Genomic DNA, 22,562 nt, shown 5'->3' on the forward strand with positions numbered 1-22,562 from the left:
AAAAAGATGTGATGTGAAATTTTATTTTTATATAAAATACATAAATAAAGCATCTGCAGGTGGCATCAGGAGCATGTGCACATTTTCAGATACACACATGTATGTGTGCAGGACTCAAACACACCAACAGGCATACACCCCACAAATATTAACCAAAATGATGGAAGTTGCAGCCATCTGGGAATACAGACTGGATTCTGCCTGGACTAGTGCCTGCATCCGACACAGGTCACATGATCACTAGAAGCACCGCAGCAGTTTAGTTTGACGGCGCCGGCTGCAATGATTTTAAAAAAAGTGCTTTAACAACTCAAAGATCAGCAGAACCAGAAGTCACGATACAATGCTCGAGCTCTCCCATTTCAGAGTTCTGTCCCAATAAGGAATCTATTTGAAAAAGCAACGTGCGCCTGTAGCATTTTAAAGATCATGCATTTACTTTTTCAAATGTAAGTACACATTCTTTTTTTATTTTGGAAAGAAATATCTTCTTTCTTCTGATTCTCTCCAGAAAATAAACATTTGACAAGTTAAATGCAGCCTGTGATGAAGCGAATACAGTATTGTTCAGCTTCAGAAACTCCCGACCTTCACCGATTGCACAAACATCCGTCCTCAAACATTACAAACCCCCCCCCAAAACTTCCGCTCTGACCTTGACAAGATTTCTTTGGCCAAATAAACGTGACTGTGTTACTTATTTAAATTACTGTCCATCATGCTCTTAACAGGATCAGGAGGTGAGAGCAAGAGTAAACTAATGATGAGAGGGAAGGGGGACGACCCCATTTCAGCGAAGGCGCACAGGGTAGACACTCACACTTCATGAAAAATATATAATATATAAATCGACATTCCTCAGAAAAACTATTATAGTGCTGTTTCGTGTTCAGTCCCTCAATGACGAGAATACACACTAGTCCCTGCCTTAAGCTGTGTGAAGTAGCGCCTCGTGTAGCAATGAGCGCATAGCCCTCCTCCGCTGACGACTGTCAACCATGCAGCACGAGCCACGTGAAAGCAGCAGAACAGATCGATATGTTGGATGGTGCAGCTCCCTTAGATTTTCATAAAGCCCATTTTTATCTCAAAACATAATTCTTTAATTTAGACTTGCTAAGAAAATAAAAAAGCTTGGGAAAAAAGGGGGGAGGGGGTAATTTGCAGTCTATGGCAGATACTTAGCAGCCAGGAGCCGCTTGACCAGATCTTTCATTGACTGAGGTCAAAAAAAGGCTGCTGAGCATGGATGGAGGGGAAGGGTCTCGGGTAAAGCTGGGATAGACATCTGTAGAGAACTCTCTGGCAGTGTGTGTGCACGTGTGTGTGCACGTGTGTGTGATTGGGATAGTGTTTGGCCTATGCAGGGGGAGTTTTGAAGGGTCCCCAGGCGTGGAAGCAGCGCGTGAAGCAGTGAGGCTCGTTGCCCTTCCTCACCAGCCGAAGCTTCCTCGGTTGTTCGGTATCCTTGGAGCGCATGTGCTGGATGTAAACCTGACAGGGAGGAGGAGGAGTTACGAAGATGTGGATAACACAAAGCACGCACACAGAAAGTGCACTTCCCCCACTCACCTGGCAGGCTTTGAGACTGAGTTTGATCTCCACCTGGCTAGTCTGGGTACCAACCCACATGTACACCTGAAGGAAAAATGTTTGATATCAAGTATGATAATAAAATCTAAGTCCATCAACACACCAATCCTTAGCCGTTTCTACCTCTTTGCCGTTATCCAGCAACATGATGTCATCATCAGCCAAGTCATCCTGACAGAAGTCTGAGCACTTCTCTGACACAGAGAAATAGCCTTTCTCATTTGAACACCTGAAGCAGAAGAATAGAGGGGAAAGGAGGAAAAGCCACAAAGACAGAACCAATATGATGAGTGAAAGAGAAAAGCAGCTGTTTCCTACTGTAATGTGTAAAAACACGGAACAGTTACCGGAAGAGACGAGCATGTTTCATGTACTCTGCGTCTTCATCATAAGGTTTCTGAGAACCAATGCCGACCCAGAAGAAGTTCTCTGGCTCCTCCCCTTCATTAATCACCTAGGAGACACATTAATTGATGGTGCTGTGACTGCATTTCCACTGCTGAAGGCACACAAGCTTCTTTAGAGAGTTTAAAAGAGAGGCCAATGCTTCCATTAGTCACAAGTGAGTCTCTCATTTCCTGTATGATCATTTTTACCCACACACCTGCGGAGCCGCTGAGGGGGGGAAACTGTCAAAAGCTGCTACAAACAAGTTTTCGGAGTTAAATCTCAAAGTGACGATGCTGTAAGGTTTCATCACTGCCGAAGAGACGCCTTCTGAGAAACCCTCACAGCCAGTGGGCTGTCAGATTTGGGCCTATGAAGCAGTCTCTGAGAAATTAAAGATTCATTATCTTACTTTTCAGCGAGGATAGATTTTGTTTTATCGAATGACTCATAATGCCAGCAGCTGTCACATCCGAGCTTTTGAAGGAGGCCCCTGTGAGTTGGCTGTTTGGTAGCCTACTTTTAGAACTTGCTTATTTGTCTGACTGCTATGACCCATTATACAAAACTGTTTCACACAAACTTTTTAAAAAAAAGGTTTGTAGGCAAATCTGGTAAGGGTCTGACTTTTTGTTTTCCTCTTTCAAACATATGACACACAAACAGGTTTCCATAGCAACTGCTGGGTGTAGTTATTTGTGAGTCCTTAATAAGATAATGTTACAGTATATAGTATACAGATTTTGCCAACACGGGAAGTTATACAGTGCCCTCTGGTGGACAAACTGTGCAACATCAGCACCCGTAACATGGCTGAAGGGTGTTCCTCCTGTGTCTTTCTCACTTCTACAGATGCTGATACAGATAAATAACAAATATCAGCCAGGCTACAAAGAATTAAAGACTAAATCAAAATTAAATCATGTTATATAATGTAATGAACATGTAATAAATCAAGAAGTAATTTATAAAAAGGTATCTGCTGTGTAAGCACTGAGCAGTTGTAGTAAAGGATGAAAGCACTTGAACTCAAAGTTAAAGGTTAAGTGTGCAGAGAGGTTTCTACTTGACTGTATTTGCTGTATGCAGAATAAATAAACACTGGCGGGTACCAGGGGTCCCCCTCAGCCTCCCAGTAGACACACCTACGGTGTCAATTTCAATCTCCTATTTTGCCTTGCTCTTGAGTTATCGCAGTCACAAACTTGGGTGCCTACACCACCTGTCTGTCCGGAAGGGTGACGACAATACCCGTGAAGATCCATGCTTGCACACGATCTCACCTGCTTGCTGTACGTGTCGTCGAACATGCTGTTCATGATGTCCTCGGCCAGCTTTCCTTCATCGGGATCGGCGGCTCTGCCCACCCAGGTGTAAACGATGCCCTGATTATCTGTGCTCTCAAATGGTACCTGCAGAAAGCACATTTTGGGATTGGATCCACATGAAATCATGCTTTTTCTTTATTAAGTTGCTTGAATGAGAGATTTCTTTTTTATATATCCAAACCTTGAGTATGTAGCAGAACTCAGAGTTGAGATTGCTGGAATCTGTACCAATCTGGATGGTCCTAAGAGAGAGATGGAGGGAACATGTTTTTTTTAAAAAAAGAAGAGGTTTCTGGGGGAGTGAAAGCTGGCATGCATCAAAACATTCAAACTTTTCTGAGGACAAAAGAAGCAGGTTTTGCATGCCTGGTGCAAAGTGCGCTGCCATTGGTGCGTATGTGGTAGAGGGAGGGCTGGGCAGAGTCGGTGTTCTGTTTCCTCTTCCCTTTGTGGATGATGAACTTCCTCTTAAAGTGGGACAGGAACTTGAGGTTCTCCTGCTGCTGAGTCATACGCACCACCTAAACAACAAAACAGGACGTGACTGTCATTGTGATGCTGATGTAAATGGATGTAGTGTGACAAACATATTTTTCTTATTTTAGAAAAACAAAATTCCAGAAACTAGATTAAACTCTTTGCTCGTACTTGCAGTTTTCCAGGGAAAAGACTCTCAAACTTCTTCTGCAGGGAGAAGGTGAAGGTTAGCCAGCCCATGTTGGAGGCCTGCCTGCCCTGCCAGAAATAAACTACACACTGGAAGTCCTCTTCAGGCTGTTTGTCCTCCTCCTCCCCATCTCCCCCTGCTCCCTGCTCACCCTCCTTCTTTTCCTTCTCTTCATCCTCGTACTCCACAGGCACCCAGTATCTAACAAAGCACAGAAAATCACCAGTAAAATGAGGTTTTTCTTTATTTTTGAAATCGATTCCAGCATTAGAGCCCTAGAAAGACGTCTACCTGCAGAGGAAGACATAACAGTCTTGTGTGTAGAAGTGCCCAAACTCCTCCTCAGGCAGGCGAGCAAACTTCTTTCCCTCCAACACAAATCCTTCCATGCCATCCAGGTCCTCGTTCCACTCCTCCATCAGCTGTTCAGCCTACACAGGTAATAAGGTAAATATATGAGATGTAAATATGTTGTTTTACTGTGCTTTACAAAGTCAACAACAATCAAAGGTAGAAATCAACTGCACTGCGTTGTTACCTCAGTGAGAGGCATGGGTGGCTGCCTGGGAAGGAAGAGAGCTGTGAGGTCAGCTTTCATCTGGTCTTTCTGCTCTGCATCCTTCTTCACCTGAAAGAAGAGCACAGTTTAACACGTGCATCAAAAAACAAAACAAAACCAAAAACAAACAAAACAAAAACAGTCTGAAGCTGGTCAGCATGAGTCACTGACCTTGCCCTGCAGATTATCTTTCTGTTGTACAGTCTCTGCTGCTCTGGTGTAGTCCACCTTCAACACATCATCCCAATTCTTAAACTTGGACTTAAAAACCTGAGGAAGAGGATGAAGCAGAGGAGAGGTGAAGCAGGAAGAAAATAGTTTTAAAGAGTGTAGAATAAAAAGTAACAATGATATTTAAACAGTATTCAACTGCAGTGGCTTCAGTAGATGTTTACCTGGCACTCTGTGCCCTCCAGGTTGCGGGTGACACATGCGTGTTTGGGCCGGTGCAGCATGGAGCACAGCTCCTGACCAAGCTTTAGGGCGGCGGCTCGGACGAGACGGGGAGACTTCCTCCCGATCCAGATGAAGACGTCAGACCAGCAGTCCAGGATGTAAACGCACTTTGTGTCCAGCAGGGACTGCAACTGAGGAAAGGGGCAGACATAGAAGGAAGGAGGGTGAATTTATGTAGTGCAACATGAAGGGAAGAAAGGTGAAACAGGACGTACCAGTCTGAGCTCGGGCAGGACGTCCAGTTTGACCTTGTGATCTTTGTGCTCAACTGAGAGCTTGTAGTTAATCTGAGGCAGCTCCAGGTAGCCAAGACCCAAGCCCACCTAGAAGAGAGATAAAAAGTAAAAAACATTGATGAATGTCTTGATGCATTCTCAATCATCCAGGAAAGTAAATCTCCAAAAGTTGAATCTGTTCATCTGGACGTAGCGTTTTGTGGGAGAAACGTTTCGTCACTCATCCAAGTGACTTCTTCAGTCTCAGCTGACTGAAGGAACAATGGGCTGTGAGGTCAGCCTCACAGCCCATTGTTCCTTCAGTGGGCTGGTTTCAGTCATTATGCAAATGTACTGTTTATAAGGTTTGGGGAAACCTGCAGTCAGCTGAGACTGAAGAAGTCACTTGGATGAGTGACGAAACGTTTCTCCCACAAAACGCTACGTCCAGATGAACAGATTCAACTTTTGAAGAACATTGATGAACCTTTGCTTTGAGTCTTTCTCATGTCTGAGTAATGTCTAAGAGCTGTAAATTAAATATGGGCTGTCATGCAGATGATTTTTCAGGCTACAGAAGGGTTACGGTTACCTGACGTAAAAAAACAAACAAAACCAAAAAAATAACACATGCAGCTTTAGGTCTTTGTTGAAACAGTAAATCCTGCACATCCCCTACAACACTGACCAACATGCTTTACACCTGTGCCACCTTAATACTTAATGTGAAGTTCAACTATAACATATACACGGCGTGCAAACATGAATAAATATTTACTTTATATAGTTTAGGTCTTATTGGAGTGAAGTCATCTGGCACGTGTTTCTTGATCTCCTCTGGCTGCCCTCCCAGCGTCTCCCAGAATGCTGGAGGCTCCTGGTTGTGCATGAGGGTGATGATCTCTGCCTTCCCCTTACGTTCGTTCTTATTTATCTTTTCAGCAAATAACCTGGAGGACGACAACAAAACACACATGACATTTCACCAACTTTCTGGGCTGTAATAATCTGTACAGTGTCTCCAACACCGTCGGTTAGCGTCTCACCTGGCCTTCGTGGTGGCGCTGAGAGTAGCGTTGGCTCCTCTCCAGATAAAGATTTCCAGGCCTGAATCCAACAGGAAGACGAAGCTACCGATAAGAAAAACGCAGGATGTTATGGACACAATGCTCCGAGTTCCAATAGGAGAAATTAAAGCTTGAAGATTTAGGATATAAAAAGGATGATGATTGTGTGTCAACTGTGCTGAAATGTGTAGAGAGCTGGTGGGTGTGAGAGAGTGTTCAAAGTCACCGTGGATCGAGGGACGAGGCCTTTACAGGAACAGACTCCAGTTTGATGTTTTTCTTGCCGTAGACTCTGTACAACCTGATAAACACATGAAAGCATTCGAGCCTGTTAAAGTGCTCTGAGCCCGAGCAGACGCAGTACTTTGAATTTACAGCTGACAAGCTCATAAAATTAGGCTCCACATAAACATCTGAGCAGCTGTTTAAAGCTAACCTGTTTCTGCACATTACAATGAGTCATTTTCTAAGTAAAAAGGTGCTTCAGCATACCTTAGTGGATACTGTGTCTCTTCCACAGTGTAAAATCCACTGGCTGTTCCTCCCTCGATGTAGGAGATGTCATTGTTAAAAACCTGAACACAAGAGAAGGTCTTTTATGGCAGCACAAAGCAAATAACTGCTCACACAGGTACGTGTAGTTTTAATGTTTCTACATACGGCAGTAAACTCGTCGCTCTCATCTCCCATCTCTTCCCTTATCGTCCTGCACTCTGCTCCCAGGAAATTTCTGAGGTTGACTGCATGGATGGCAGAGCCGGCCTTCTTGTCCAGAGTGGCTTCCTGACCAATCCAGTAGAAGATCTGCCAGTTTAACGCCCCGTTGTCATCCAGATATGTCTATAATTGAAAATTGTGAGATTAATGACTGGAATATTGTTTATACTGCACATTACCATAACCAAACAGACGAGTTTATCCTGCTTTGTTTTGCTGATCGGACTCCTCTGAGGCAAACACACTTAAATGGCACGTTACCTTGAGGATGATGTAACAGTCGGCCTCGTAGAACTTGCCGTGCAAAGCTTCATCCACTTGTAGGGGGATGAAGTTCTCTATCTGCCACACTGTCACACCTGGAATCTGGAGAAGAACAACAACAGAAATATGTACGGTTACATTTAGTTTAGACCTTTAAACTGTCGACTGACCACTTTTCTGTCCCATTTCCAGAGGGGAAATGGGACTCGTGTGGCTCAACAGGGGGGTTTGATCCCCAGTTTGCCCAGTCTGCATGTCCTTGGCAAGAAACCCAGCCTAAAACTGCCCCCAGCTGTGTCAGGAGAGTGGAGATAAAGCCTTCTGAGAGAATGTGAAGTGCAGCATACAGCAGTCTGAGGAGCCAGCAGGACTCCATGTGATGCATAGTGTAAACACAGTCATTTAAACACAAATAGCAAGTAGGGGTTTCTGATTTTTGGTTAGGTGTTTTTTTTTAGGGCCATTTTGACTGGCTGTAGTTGAAAACACACACACACACACACACACACACACACACACACTTTACCTGCCCCACATCCTCCATATAGAACTCAGAGTAGTCCAGCTGAGGCTTCTCTAGGCTCTTGTCCCAGCGCCGGACTTTTAAATCACCATATTTCAAATCCCCGTTTTCCTGCAAAATTAAAGGATTTCTTTGTAAGGACTACACAGCCATTTCTTCAACAGTCATTTATATTTGATCTAAACATAATCTAAAGAAATTCACACGACAACAATTACTTAATAGAGCCGAATAACCTGACTTTAAGTTGGAGTAGGCTGATCTTACTCACTTATCAGATTACTGTAAACCTTAGGCTTTTATTATACTCTGCTGTGGACACAGACAAACAGTTGGAGACCCAACAGCTGAGCAGTCATTCCTACCATACTTCTTTGAAGTCCACCGCCTGGACCACATGTATAGTTGGCACAGTGTAATTAAATTTTTTGCAGATAAGTCCAAAAAAACAGACATCCATACTGACCATTGAGCTCACTGTCTGATGATTACATTTAAATCACATGGCTCTGAGTGGACCTGTGGACGTGTGAAGGGTAACCCCAGCTTTAGGTGTGTTTACACCAGAGGGCTGCAGTAATCTGAGGGAACCACTGCGGGTTGTTATCTATATCACAAATCATGATGTCATCATGTTACCTAACAACCACCTATCAATAGGTTAAATAGGTTGTTGTATTTACTTATCCTGTATAACACTGTATAACCTTCCAACAATAAAATGTAAATCATAACCACCGAACGTTATTCTGATCCAGTCATGTTGCTTAGTAACGACCTACCAAAGGGCTCAAACAACACATTGATAATATTTATGCACATGCAAAACATTTATTGCTAACCTAAATAGCACATTTTACACATATTTAACAAATGAAATTAATTTATATCCACAATACTTGCATATTGCATAATATATTAAGACACCATCGTGTTGCCTAGCAACCACCTAACAACTGATAACTAATGACTAAACTCACAGGCCAATTAATCCTGAAGCATTACTAGTAAATTTCATTCCAACAGCTTCCAATAACATGAATAATAACTGTCGTGTACAACTTAAATCCCCATTTCTTCTTTGTGCAGTTCCAGGATCTGTTTGAGGTCCTTAACTTGTCTTTTGCCTTACCTCCAAATTCTTCTTCTCATGTGCGACATCGCTCATGCCCTTCAGCACTTGCTTTGCCTGATCATCCTGAGAACAGTCCTTCCTCCTCCTCAGTCGCATCCTCCTTGCCATGGGATCTCGGGGGCTGGCTCCTGGACAAATGTATACAAAGATGCAGATCTGAGCCTCCAGGAAATAATCAAGATGTATGCAAAGGAGGAAACAACAAATCTTACTGTTGTTACCAATACATTCATTCATATTTAGAAGCTGTCTTACCACCTCCTGCGGCTGCAACGGTGGCAGGGGAGGCTCCGGCCAGACGGAGCTGGTTCTGTAGGGAGAAGTCAATGTTGTACCACTCTGCTGCACGGTCGACTGGTTTAGGAGGCATCACGAGGTTGGGGTTCTCACGCACATCAAGCACCTACAGAGAGAGACGGGAGTGTGTTTGTGAGTGCGCTTCAGGCAGAGATTCTTTTCCTAAATTACAGCAGGGGAAAAAAAAAAAAAATAAGGCATATTTAATGAACCATTTATTTGTTACAAGGTCAATCATGATTCTAATTTGTTTAAGCAAAATATCATTACATAGTTCCATCTCTTTACATTCACTGCTCAAACTTTTTCCTGGACTGTCTCTTCAGTCATGACTGAAGCTTGTTGGGGATTTTTTCGCCAATAAAAGGATCACAACCACAGTTATGCTCCATTCAGCTAAATATTACAAACATTGTGTGTAAAGGTACTTTAATTCTAATATAATCTGATTACTTTACTAGAGGAGTGTACCTCTAAGTCTGTCAAGAAGTGGATGGCCTCAGGTAATGTAACCAGACGGTTTTTATTCAGCACCAGCTTCTTCAGCTTGCCACACCTGGACAACACAAAAACACGAGAAGCTTTAATATTTCTTGTTGTAAACTGGAATGAGCAATGTAAACTAAATTATTTTAAGTGTCAGCTGATTGCCCAAAAACTGTGTGTTTGTTTATGGGTTGAACTGACCTGCAGAGTCCCTCAGGGATGAGTTCCAGGTTGTTGTTAGCAGCCATGAATTCAGTGAGGTTGGACAGTTTGCCCACTCCAGGTGGAACCCCATCAAAGTCCAGTTTGTTGGAGTTGAGGTACAGCTTCTTCAGTTTGGACAGCTTACAGATGGCAGACTGGTTGGAGAAAACAAAACCAAACTTGATATTATGGGAAATTCCACATACAATACATTTTTTTTCTGTGTCTGTGTTTCCCCTCTGCAGGACAATAAAGTAACAAATTACTTTCTGCTTGTGCTTCTAACGTTAGTTAATAGAATAGAATAGAAAAACGGCAGCTGCCTGCTCATGATCCTTACAGGCAGTGAGGTGAGCTGGTTGCGGCTTAGGTTAAGCGTCTCCAGCTGGGTCCACTGGTCGATGCAGAGCGAGAGCTCAGAAATCTGATTACTGCTCAGGTTCAGCCTCTTCAGACTGCTCAGTGAATACAGGCACTCCGGTACTCGAGTCAGGTCGTTACATGACAGGTCAACATCTTGGAGGGAGAAAAGAGGAGAATATGAAACAGAGAACACATGTTTGCAAAACGCTGATTGGTGTGTGTGTTTATGGTGTTACCTGCTAATTGTGTTAGTCCCTCCAGGCTGGTGGGCATGTTGCTCTGTGTTCTCTGGGTGTTCCTCAGGTGCAGAGTCTGTAATGCCACCATTGCTGGGAGCTGGCTGCTCGGACAATAAAAGAAGAAGCACTAAAATCAGTAAGGATGTTTAAAAAATAAAATCATCCTTTCTGGATGTTTGTTTAAAGGTATAAGGTGGTTGGTAAATTGAACAGAGGCTGGCAAAAAATGATGCAATATTGAATCTTTTTTTTACCGCAACTGGGCATGCATCAGCGGGTTGTTGTTTAGAATCAGAGTCTGCAGGTGCACCAGGCGTCTCATCTGGGGTGGCAGGCTGTCCAGCTTGTTGTCACTCAGGTCCAGATACAGCAGGTCTGTCAGGTTGATGAACAACTGGTTGGGGATGGAGTCGATGCTGTTGTGGCTCAGATTGAGCACCAGCATGTTCTTGCTGTTCTCCAGGTCCCTGGGGATCTCTGTCAGCTGATTGTAGCTCAGGTCCTGGTGGAGGACAAAGTGAATAAAAAAAGCAAAAGTAGTAGACTGGAAGCAAATGACTCATGCTCAAAATGTTAGTGTTAAATTTAAGGGTGTGTTGAAAGTGTGAGATAGTTAAGAGACATTTGTGTACCAGCACAGAGAGGTCATCGAGCTGAAAGATGTCATCCGGGACTCCAGAATTTTTCAGATTGTTGGCCCTGGCTACCACCGCCTGCAGACAAAATTTAGAATACTAGATTACACACTGGTGTAGAAAGAAAGAGGAATCATGTGGCAGGAGCTCTGTTTTTTAATGTATGGGTGGAACATCATTTCCATTTTTATTTTTAAAAAGGCATGTAGTTTTTCTGTTTTTTTTTTTTAGTTACCCGTAGATTCGGTAAGCTGGACAGTTCCCCATGTAAAGTGGTCAGGCTGTTGTGACTCACTGAAAGGTGCTCCTAAAAAGGGAAAATACACACAGGCAGATGTCACTGCTATACTTTGGTCTTCACAAGTCATGAGGATACAGGGTATGTGTTTCACAAGTAAATCATGTGCTGATTACACCCTTGTAGTTATCTGCTCCTATCAGATTAAACACTTCTATGTTTTCAAACAGTTTAAACTTGTTCATATGACCACAAATACAAAGTGAATCCAGCAAGAACAAAATGAATATTTTAACTTTGATCCATGTCTCATTTCCTATACAAATAATTTTCTTGCACAAAAATCTATCTCACTTGATAAAATAAACAGTTCCTTGATCCTTTTATCTTTGGAAAACTGCACAGTACAGATGTAGAACAAAAAGACTGTGCCATTACAAAGAGGTCTACTCACAAAAAATTCTTACTTAAATTGCATTGTAGATGCACATACACACAAATACAAATCACTTCATGTATGAAGATGCTCCTAGTTAGTCAGGATGTCTCACCAGCTTCTGCAGAGAGGCCAGCTCCTCTGGTAGGTAACACAGTCCCGTCCTGTTCAGTTTCAGCCATCGCAGGCTGCTCATACACTTAACGTGCTCTGGGAAGTATCCACCCTAAGTGAGACCACACAAAAATACATGACTTTTGACAACAGTAATACAAGAACTTACTTTGTTATAGTGCAGAGGGGGATGAATTTGTCCACTTTTACCAAAACACTGAAACACCTGAAACATAAAACTCTAGATGTGCTACCAGAGAAAGATTACATTTTTAAACAACTTCCCCCCCAAAGATACTCTAACAATTTCATTGTCAATTATAGGAATGAACTGCACTTTAATGTTTTGATTGCATAAATAGTGACAGCACTACATTTGCACACAAATGGGCGGATAGCATTAATCTTGATTTTTTTTAACAGATGAAAAGTGCACACATCCAGGAAGAGAAATGCTAGGGCTGCATATGCTAAAGCAGTTAGAATATAAGGAAATGATCTCATCATGTACTGGCAGATTTCAATCAAAAGCCACCGATTGACTAACAGATAACTCAGTTGTTTAAGCAGCATATTTCCAATACTTTGACGGAGATACGTAAATAGTTGTGTCAGGACAAATACATGCCAGGTGATCGCAGCTGTCAATCGGGCTGCTTTTTCCACTCTCCGAAAATAAGCTCATAAAAGGGTGTCACAACCTAAAAGCAACAGCAAGCTCTATTAGTTAGCTGACGCTGTTTATCCACTTCACTTTCTGACAAGTTACAACACGGAGCTCGAGCTTCTGTGACAGACATTTAGTTAGCCATAAGTGTGGCTAGATTACTCAGCTAACATGACTGTGAATATAAGACCTAGCTCATCAACAACTCCACAAAAATAATATTAACGCTAGCTGACGAGCTAAAAATATATACAGTTCGCAAACCCACACGTCAAATAAGAACTGTGTTAACCACCAAACTGGGCGGTGGTGGCTGAGCAGACTGTGTCACTCTGACAACTGGCTAACGCCCAATGCTAGTAACGTTAAGCTAAGCTAGTTTATAGCTAGCCCTGCCGTTTGTTGCTCTGAGAATGACTGAAGTCGCTCCAGCTACTCTAACGTCGTATTTACTAAACATCGGACGGTGTGAAAATCAGTGAATGCTGTTTAAAAATACTTACTTTAAAGTCGTTTCCACTGAGGTCTACCCCCCGTATAAAGGGAAGAACTCCGGTGGCAGCCATTTCTAACTATTTGATGTCTGCTGCTCTATTTTGGTCAAAAGAGGGTTGTGGCTGAAAAGACTACCGTTTCTTTTTCTTATTCTTTTTCCGTGTCGCAAACCAACGCGATGAGTGGCATATCGCCACCTAACGTACACCCACGGAGTAACAGCTGTCCCAAGCCTGGATGAGTGGAGTACCCGGAGGGCATCCAGGGAAACATCTTCGCCAAATCTAATACGCGAATCATCAGATGATTAAATCCCCAAAATTGTGAAATTGCTGCAAAAACAGTCAAACATGTCAAACACAACCTCAATAAATACATAAGAAGGTCAAAAATTAAAAAGTAAAAATCTAAAAACAATAATATGCAAAAAAGAAGTTGCATATTATAAAGTATATCTATCTGGAAGGGTTAGATATACCCTGGAAGGGTTCTTTGCACAAGCTGTGAGACTGACAAATGGACTGTGCCCCCTCCCCACCCACACAGCCATTCACACAGCTACACTGTAAGATCAACAAGCGGACTGTGTTGCCCCTATCTACACACACACACACACACACACACACACACACACCTGTGTGTGTGTGTGTGTGTGTGTGTATCCCCAGATACACACACTACCTAATGTAACTATCCGCTCCCGTGAAAGGACTGCTGCTATCTACCCGAGCGAATGTGACTTGAGTTTGTTTTAGAACTTAGATTTTATGTTATTTATTTATCCATAACTATTGTTGCAATTCATTACTGCCTCTTTTACTGCTCTTTTTAAACCTATTCTTTTTAAACTTATTCTTTTAAAACTGTATTTATTATTTTTAAACTGTATTTATTCTTTTTTAAACTGTATTGCTTTTTGCACTGTAGAAGCTGGTGAGAAACAGTATTTCGTTTCAGGCTGGGTAACACCATACGAAATGACAATAAACTTCTTGAGTCTTGAGTCTATACGAATAAAAAATACTTAGTGTATTCAATCAAAACCAAGCATGGCAAATATCAGACAACATAAAAATGGCTCAGTGTAACCCACAAAAGTAATTTTTTTCTTTACAGTCTTTAGTGCCGAGTGAAAATAAAACATTTGCTGTCATCTAATTTCTTTTTTCGACCCTTCATCCCAGTTCCTGCTGTTTGTTGCCCTTGTTTAATATCTGTGTCCCACTTCTTCTGCCAGGAATCCCACACTGCCTCTCTTCTTAACCAGGTCGCATTTTCTAGAAAGAACCTTCATAATTTCAACCTTCCTCCAAACTTCAGCACTTTTTTTGTATAATTTCACCTGCTTTCTCGAAAAAAGGGCAAAGACCCAGCAACCTCCAACAAGCTGTATTCTCTACATTATGGAGAAAAATATCCACCAGTCAGTCATCTCCTTTTATTTCTGCTGGATTTAAACTAACATGGGCTGCTAAAGAATGTAAACAAATTACAGCTCCCTCGGGCCTGAACTTCTTAACTATCATCATTTCCTTTGCACACATGGCCATAGTCCTCTCCTTATTTTGTCTCGGAATACAGCGCCCTCCAGTGGTCACCACAGATCATAACAAATCCAAGGACTCACTTGTGTCCCAGTTTTTCCACATTTTTCTCGCTAACGAGCCAAAACCTGTTGGAAACCTCTGTATAGAGGTGATATATTTATATATTGTGGTCTTTACTTTTGTTTAAATAAATAAACGAATTGAAAAAATAAATAAACATCTTTTTAAAAATGGCTCCCTTTTCTGGGTGATATTAGTGTCAGATATTAGGCTACCGAAGCGTTTATTTCTTCTTGATAAGCTTTGTACTTATTTTCTATTCGAAATAAAAACACAAGCTTTATGTTATCAAATTGAAATTCTGTCAAGTCATTCACAGACAGCTAACTAAAATCGGAAGAGCCACAGAGATCCTTCAAAATAAAGCAACCTCACAAGAAAACAGTCGACGTTTCATTAAAGATTCTCGCCAGCCGTTTTTATTTTGAAAGCAGTAAAAACGGAAGTGCTTGGGCTATTTAAAGGCCTGACATCATTCCTTTCGTTTAGAACCTCGCAGGAGCGTATGTTGAGAAAGCTCAGTGGCTTAGCTAGCTAACGAAAAAATAGAAAAATAAAATTTCTGGGTTTGAGTTATGGACAAGAATCCTACGCGATACAATGTACAACTGTATATTTATGATTTGTCCAGAGGAATGGCTCGGAGCCTTAGTCCTATAATGTTGGGTAAGTAGCCTGCAGACAAATACTGATGCAGTCTGGCCTTGGGGGACCAATAAGTGATGATAACCGGCTGCAGAAGCCTTCTTTGACGGTCGTCTAAAGCAGATGTTGCTGTTCTCTGTCTAAAATATCAAGGTCAAGGGACTTTTATAAATATTGTTTGTTTTAAAATAAATGGCGAACTTAACCGACTTGCACCCGTACATCATTAGAAATGGCTCATCTCTTGTTTTACCGGCTTCTGGTAGCTTCTTGCATTAGCGACCATCTCCTGCCTTGCATGTATTAATTCCCCCTCTTTTCTATTGCAGGAAAGCAGCTGGATGGGATATGGTAAGTGTAACCTCCTTATCACGAAAACACTGCTTTTACTGTAGATATATCAGGTGTAGGCCACTGACCTAATTCTGGTCCCAGGGAAGACAGCAGTGGCATTAAAAATGGTCAAAACACCTCCTGGTGCTCTGCCTGTTTGTATTTATTGTTAAAGGCGTCTGGGGATGTATGTGAACTGACCAAGTGAGCTATAATGAAAAAGATTAGGCAGATATGATGTTTTAACACTAAATAAACAGCTAGTTGTTCACTCATCCACTCATCTGTCTATGGATGGATTTTTAGTCCTTATAATTGTTGTATTCAGTAGATTGTAAAATGCACCGTGACTGTATTAATTGTGTTATTTGGTGTGCCAAAGTGGATTAAGCGTCATGAATGGTGCTAATGTAATTTTAAATATGCTGTTATGCCACTGAGATGCTCTGACCTGGATTTACCAATGTAATAATTTTGCAGGCACACAGCTATAGTGGCATATGGTGATGAGTTCTTCTTTGGAGGGGAGGGGATCTCCAGCTGTTCTCCGGTAAGGATGTGACGCCCATTTCACTTATATCACCAAACACCTCGGCCTTCTCCCAGACTGCTGCACACATGTGGAAAATAATTTTTGAAGGTGTTTTAGATGTGTGTCGGCTGCCTCTCACTTCTACAGTACCTTTCATTTTTGCAGGACATACAAAGTACACCCTGAGTTTTGAAATGGTTGTTGTCCTGAAACAAACATTTGTATGTTTGTCCCTTGGGGCCACAAATGAATCGACCAGATGTTTGTGATGTCATGATAGCGAGCAGGGGGAAACAAACAAACAAACAAAAGCTGTGCAAAGAAGGCAAATCACAACGCCTGAGACCAGTGTGACAGTTATCAAGAAAGAAAAAGTACAATTGGGTAGGTGATATTCTACAAAAGAACTCAAGAAATGAAGTTCTATCCATTTTCTTTATCTATTCGTGGGGTGATGGGTTGAGGAACCTATACCAGCTGCTGTTGGGTGAGAAGCAGGTCACCAGCTTGCACAATGCTAACACAGAGAGACGCTTCATACCTACATAGAATTTAACTATATCTACATGTACTACTTATACATATGATAGTAGTACCTACCATTATATATGCTACTATCAGTAAAGAAATGTTCAAATTTGCCTAATAATTTAGATCATAGTATATATTATAATATACATTTCATACATCTATGGTCTGCTACTACAGCTTTATTATCATGACAAAAGTCCACCTATTAAAAATAATAACAAATTAGTTAAAAATAATATAAATGGGTTGTTTTAATGTTTTGGCTGATTGCATATTCTTACCTGTAAGTTGAAGTATTTTACTTTTTTACCAGACCAAATAAATGATGTGAATTCAACCATCTTTTCCTGTCTTCAAAAAGAAAAATCAAAAAACCTCAGAGTCATAACAACTAGCTTATTAGCTTAGCATTTTTTCCCACCTTGGAAGTAAGGTAACACAGTAAGGTAGCTAGTAGAACTTGGCCAAGTTAGCAAGCCACACAGCCAATGCTAACTAACTTAAGCGTGTATCACAAATACAGAAAACTGACTGGAGAAGATCTCTTTATTTATTAGTTATCTAACATTTCTTTATGCAGGTAATCCCATTTTATACTCAATGTCTCATTTATTAGCGAGACTTGTTTCAGACATGCGTAATAAAATTAAAACCATAGAAGCTAATAGTGCAGCAGCTTCCTCAGACCATCACTGATTTACTCTTTAATCATGTTTCTGTTTTATGACACATTTTCTTTGTTTTTGGCAGGGCGGGACTATGCTGGGGCCTCCTGACACAGTGGTGGAGCTCGGTGAGACTGAAGTCTCTGAGGAGATCTTCATGGATTACCTCTCTTCCCTGGGAGAAAGCACATACAGGTCAGTTTCTTTCCCCATACAGAAAAGCTCCAAGCTCCTTACATAAGAAATGTATAATCAGGAGATAGTCAGGTTTATTATTTGGACTTTGCATGTTACTGAGTCTTTTTTTGTTGTTGTTGTTCAGAGGTGACAGGTATCGTCTGTTTGAGCACAACTGCAACACTTTCACCAACGAGGTGGCTCAGTTCCTGACGGGCAGGCCTATCCCGTCCTACATCACTGACCTTCCTTCTGAAGTCCTCTCTACGTGAGTGAAACTCAGGCTGTCAGCTTACATTCGCTTCATTTGAGTCTGTGGTATTAATAATGTGCCTGCTCACCCCATGACTGTGAATGTGTCCCATTGAAATCTGAACAAGGCTCCGGTTCAGTGGCAAGTCTTTGAACGCCACATTAGTTGTCTAGACCTCCAATTGCAGTGAAGTTACGTACTATTAGTCATGATCGCAGCTAAATTATGAAATGTTGTGTTTATTATTAATCATTAATTATAAACTACAGTGTAGCTATATGATACGTTGCCATACAGTCTTGGATGATGAAGAAGAAATTTTAAATTTGGCCACTAAATGTTAATATGGTGCAGCCTGCAGTGGAGTTGTTTGTACTTTGCCCTGGTTGAACTTTTTGTGGTATTTAACTGTTATGAAAGCTCAGTTTGAGCCTTTTTTAGCCAACAACAAGGGCAGTCATAGCAGAGGCACAAGTTTTTACCACAAATTCAATGTGACTGCATGAAAAGAGAACAGGCAGCACTACCGTCTGCTGTTTCGATGACAGGGATCACATTTTTGCACCGTACTGCTCCTATACTTTAAACATCCCTGCAGAGATTTGCTTCACATCTGCTGCTGCATAAAAGTAAATATGTTGTAGGGAGTTATTGGGTTAAAAATGGGGCAGTCATTGTGCATATGTGTTTTTAAAATGTCAAATGAAATCTCTCCGTTTTTTAGACCATTCGGCCAAATACTGCGGCCCATCCTGGACTCTATTCACATCGCCCCTCCGGGAGGAAACGTCATCAACGGGGGACGAAACATGTAACCTGAGAGAGTGCAGAGTAATTTTGAAGTCACTTCCAGTGTAGTCAGTCAGTGTGAAGTCTCAATCGTTCTTTTTTCCTTCTTCATATAAATCACTAATATATAATATAATGAATGACTTGGGATTGGGGGGGGGGGGTTATTTGCCACTTTAGCTTTTCAGGAGTGAAAAGCCGTTGAGTATGTTGAGTCATGTTTTGTATAGAAGAGGTTTGAAGCACTGAAACATTGTTTTGACTTTAAAAACAACACAAGACTTTGTAGTATTAAGAACAGCTCGTGTGGTAGCTGTAACTAATCCACCTACGACATAACTTAGTTTTGTACTGAGGTACAAAATGCTCTTTTATCTTAAAGCTGAAATTCATTTGGTCACGTGTTTGATCACAATTTTCTCGCTCCATTTGCACGACTAATATTTTTAGTAATACTCACCTCTGAGGATCTTCTGCTGCTGACTACAGTGGATTTAAATCTCAGCATATCAATTTTCAGTGGATAAAGACTGACAAGAACACGATGGCTGATTAATGGAGAGGGGTTTTTTCATTTTGGTCAATCATGTTTTGATTTTGCACTTTTATGTTGTTAATTTTCCATCTTCTGTTCTTTTGTACCTGTAATCTTTGTTTTTGTTTGTATTTAGTTCAAATAATGTGGATGCCTACTTAAACGATCACTCCATTTGTCACAGAGTGCGATGTAACATACAGCAGGTGATTGATTGTCTATACCACGCCAAGGTTGTAAGACTAGAGGAGTGTATAGACTGTATATAAAATATGAATGTAGCCATGGTGGTGGATTGGCTTGAGAGGTCGCCCGTAGAAGCCTCCAATTGAGCATTTTGGCCATGCCCTTTTTTGTACCCAGACTTGTTAACAGTTAAATTCCTGGTGTTTTTTTTAAAAAAAGACGGTGAATGAGACCATAAACTCCTCAGACAGCGTTTACTGTGATAATAGATGATGTGATCAGTACTGTAATTCTACACAGTCAGGCTTCTTTTACCTGACGATGAGTCGCCTCCTGCTGGCGATTAGAAAAGAAATGCAAGTCTGCTTCACTCCTCAGATCTGGAGGCTACATCTCTGTTTTTATATACAGTCTATGGAGTTGTCTACTGCTTAAACTTGTTCTTATGTGTGCACATCTACAGCAGGACTGTAAATTCTCTGTATATGCAAGTAATCCCTGGCTTTCAATAGTTAATTGCAGAGATGATTACAGGCCGCAGAGTTCCACAGTGCTGTAAACTAACTTTCCACACAGTCTCTCTCTCTGTCTTCTTAAAAACAAAGAACAAAGCAGTGTGTTTGGCTATTTCCGATTAGGCCGAAACATTTTGAGAAACAACCTTGTTTTGGTGTCGAGTCTACTGAAAGCGATGCGCGTCTCAGTCCCGCTTTGACAGAAAGTTGTCATAGGTGCTTCGTGGTCTGAATTAACTCTAGAAATAGATGCTGATCATAGATACATTTTCTTATATAGATATATTTTTACAACTGCCTGTGATCCAGATGCCATGACAGTAATTCCAAACAATAGCACATCCACATTTGCAGGCAAAGTTGACCTGTACTCTTAATAACATCCCGCTCGAGTCCTTTAACAACCACCAGAGTGTGTTTAAAAATACAATACACCTCTGTGCCTTCATTCCCCTCTGCTTGGCTGTAGTTACACTGTTGGCAGTTGGCGTGGTTTCCATATAGCACGCATGGTAATGCCCCGTGCAGGCTGCGTTATAAGCATCTGATCCTACGTGAAGAGAAAGGCACTAAAAGTAGTAAGAAGCAACACGCATTAGAACATTTACCATAAACTATCAGAAATATTCAGATTTAATATCAATAAGCGCACACACAGCTAACTTCAGTATAATGCATTTAGTAGGTGTCAATCTGTTAAGCCGGTGTTAAACACGTAACCCTCATTTGAACTTCCTAACTTTTCTCTGCTTAAACAGTGACGGGTGAAAGAAGCACAGGAAAACAAGAAATTCTCGCCGAGTGATTAAACCAGCATTAACTCTCCTCACGTGTTCCTGTAATAAACAAACCCCGCACACACTATCTCCATCACTTTGGCACGGCACCTGTGGCTCGACTCTTTCTTTGTTGCACGCGCACAAGCTAACCAGACCTGCAAGCTTTTTGAAACTTTTAAAGTTTAAGCTGACCTTTGCAAAGCATTAACCGTACATGTTTGGAATATTTCTCTTCAGCAAGCTTTTGAAAACTCAGGTGAATCTGGGTTCTGTAAATCTGCCTTCTGCTAACCAACTAACTCGTATAATAACCCGACCGCTGAAATGTTTTTAAAAGTCACCCTTCGTTGCTCTGATTTTTGTTGTTGCTGGCTGCTACCTGTAATGTGAACTTGCAACAGATGTTTATGGATATTATTTCCTGATTTAACTAATAACTATGATAGATATATTTATGCATATTGTTTGTATTGTTTGTGTAATTGTTTTTTGTAATTCTACCTATACATAAAGCCATTGACTGCAAATACTAAAGTTGTATTTTTTATTTAATTTACCCCATAAATATAGCATTTTGCCTCTTTTACACTTTTTCATAGGCATACATAGATTCATAGGACCTCTCTCTCCCACAGCTGCATTCACAGCTGGACTGCCGCTGATGTTCATTTCAGCTTTGACCTTTGGCCTCTGGGGGCTTCTTAATGTAAGCCTGGTCTTTACCCTGTTCAGTTTGATGCTTTGTTTCAAAAGGAATAAAACCCAGAGTGAGATCACGTGGTACCACTGTGAGGAAAGTACTTTAAAAACATGAGTAATGTTGTAAAACTGAATGTAAGGCGACACCATTAAAGGAGGCTAATTACAATAATTCACACAGACATCTGCAGATAAATGACAGATACCTGCGGATCAGTGAGAAAAAGCAGCAGAGCAAACTGTTGGGTGGAGGAGCCAGAGTGGCAAAATCACACCAGCAGACTGTGACTACACAGATGGGAGAAGATAACAGAATTTATGAATATACAGATGTTCAGCAGCTGTGTTCGCGCGTGTGTTTGTGTGTTTTACGTACAGTTCTCTAACAGGATGCAGGTACTGGACCATGTTGTCAGCAATCATCAGCACATTACGCTTGAAACGATGATGATGGCAATCAGACAAGCTGCAATGCTATCATCTAATCACTAGGTGGTGGAATTTACCCTCTTTTACATATAAAAATTGAACATATGTGAGTTGAAAACACCCCTGGAGGAGGAAGACATGCAGGTGGATAATCATAATTTACCTGAATGCTTCTGCTGAGGAAATAATATACATTCATTTGAATGCTGGGAGACCACAGTGTGAGAACAGGAGCTTACTGGGTTTGAAGGAGCAGCAGAAAGAACAGTTGCTGCTGTTGTTCATAAATCCATAATACTGACACTTAGGCTGGCATTTCAAAGAATAATAATGATAAACACCACAGAAACATGAAAGTGTGGAGAGATGAAACCTTTGGTAATCTAATCTTCATCAGCGGGAGGAGAACATGTGCATAAAACTACATTCATTTAAGTTCCTATTAAGACCAAAACAAGCATTAGTGCAGTTGCTCAGTTTGTTTTCATGTACTTTGGATGCTTCACAGCAAAGATGCACTATACTGCCAAAAGTATTCACTCACCCATCCAAATCACTGAATTCAGGTGTTCCAATCACTTCCATGATCACAGGTGTATAAAATCAGGCACCTAGGCATGCTTGTACACAGTGTGTGGAAGCATGCCTGCTTCTATAAACATTTGTGAAAGAATGGGTCGCTTTCAGGAGATCATTTTGAACAATGTTCACATTTTGGACAGAGAAGACTGTGACACAGGACCCACACACACACGGGTTATGCTTAGTGTCTTTTATTTTGGAAATAATCTGTGTTTTTTTT

General features: G+C 41.3%; 2 protein-coding genes across 3 annotated transcripts; one reads left to right on the top strand and one right to left on the bottom strand.

Moving 5' to 3' along the window:
• Positions 1-7: 7 nt before the first annotated feature.
• Positions 8-13,252, bottom strand: flii (FLII actin remodeling protein). Of its 2 annotated transcripts, none has more exons than XM_031738056.2 (31): positions 13,094-13,252; positions 11,925-12,035; positions 11,371-11,442; positions 11,133-11,213; positions 10,755-11,002; positions 10,498-10,601; positions 10,239-10,414; positions 9,896-10,053; positions 9,680-9,764; positions 9,170-9,314; positions 8,909-9,039; positions 7,780-7,887; positions 7,251-7,355; positions 6,933-7,112; positions 6,765-6,847; positions 6,499-6,573; positions 6,252-6,335; positions 5,984-6,155; positions 5,206-5,313; positions 4,930-5,121; positions 4,706-4,804; positions 4,514-4,603; positions 4,267-4,406; positions 3,957-4,176; positions 3,675-3,829; positions 3,490-3,550; positions 3,264-3,392; positions 1,941-2,047; positions 1,717-1,822; positions 1,573-1,638; positions 8-1,494 (listed from the first exon to the last, which is right to left on the bottom strand). In XM_031738056.2, the coding sequence occupies exons 1-31, from the start codon at positions 13,154-13,156 to the stop codon at positions 1,360-1,362; spliced, it is 3,789 nt and encodes a 1,262-aa protein (XP_031593916.1). In that variant the 5' UTR covers positions 13,157-13,252; the 3' UTR covers positions 8-1,359. The 2 variants fall into 2 exon arrangements, with proteins under 2 accessions (XP_031593916.1, XP_031593915.1); XM_031738055.2 differs by having other exon boundaries at positions 9,167-9,314; positions 13,094-13,251.
• A 1,925-nt stretch (positions 13,253-15,177) lies between these two features.
• Positions 15,178-21,161, top strand: desi1a (desumoylating isopeptidase 1a). Its single transcript, XM_031738059.2, has 6 exons — positions 15,178-15,358; positions 15,667-15,688; positions 16,151-16,220; positions 17,484-17,593; positions 17,721-17,843; positions 18,553-21,161. Exons 1-6 carry the CDS (start codon positions 15,268-15,270, stop codon positions 18,641-18,643), a joined length of 507 nt encoding a protein of 168 aa, XP_031593919.1. The 5' UTR covers positions 15,178-15,267; the 3' UTR covers positions 18,644-21,161.
• The last annotated feature ends 1,401 nt before the right edge of the window (positions 21,162-22,562 follow it).

The sequence above is a fragment of the Oreochromis aureus genome, linkage group 4 (assembly GCF_013358895.1).
Source record: "Oreochromis aureus strain Israel breed Guangdong linkage group 4, ZZ_aureus, whole genome shotgun sequence".
Classification (NCBI taxonomy): Eukaryota; Metazoa; Chordata; class Actinopteri; order Cichliformes; family Cichlidae; genus Oreochromis; species Oreochromis aureus.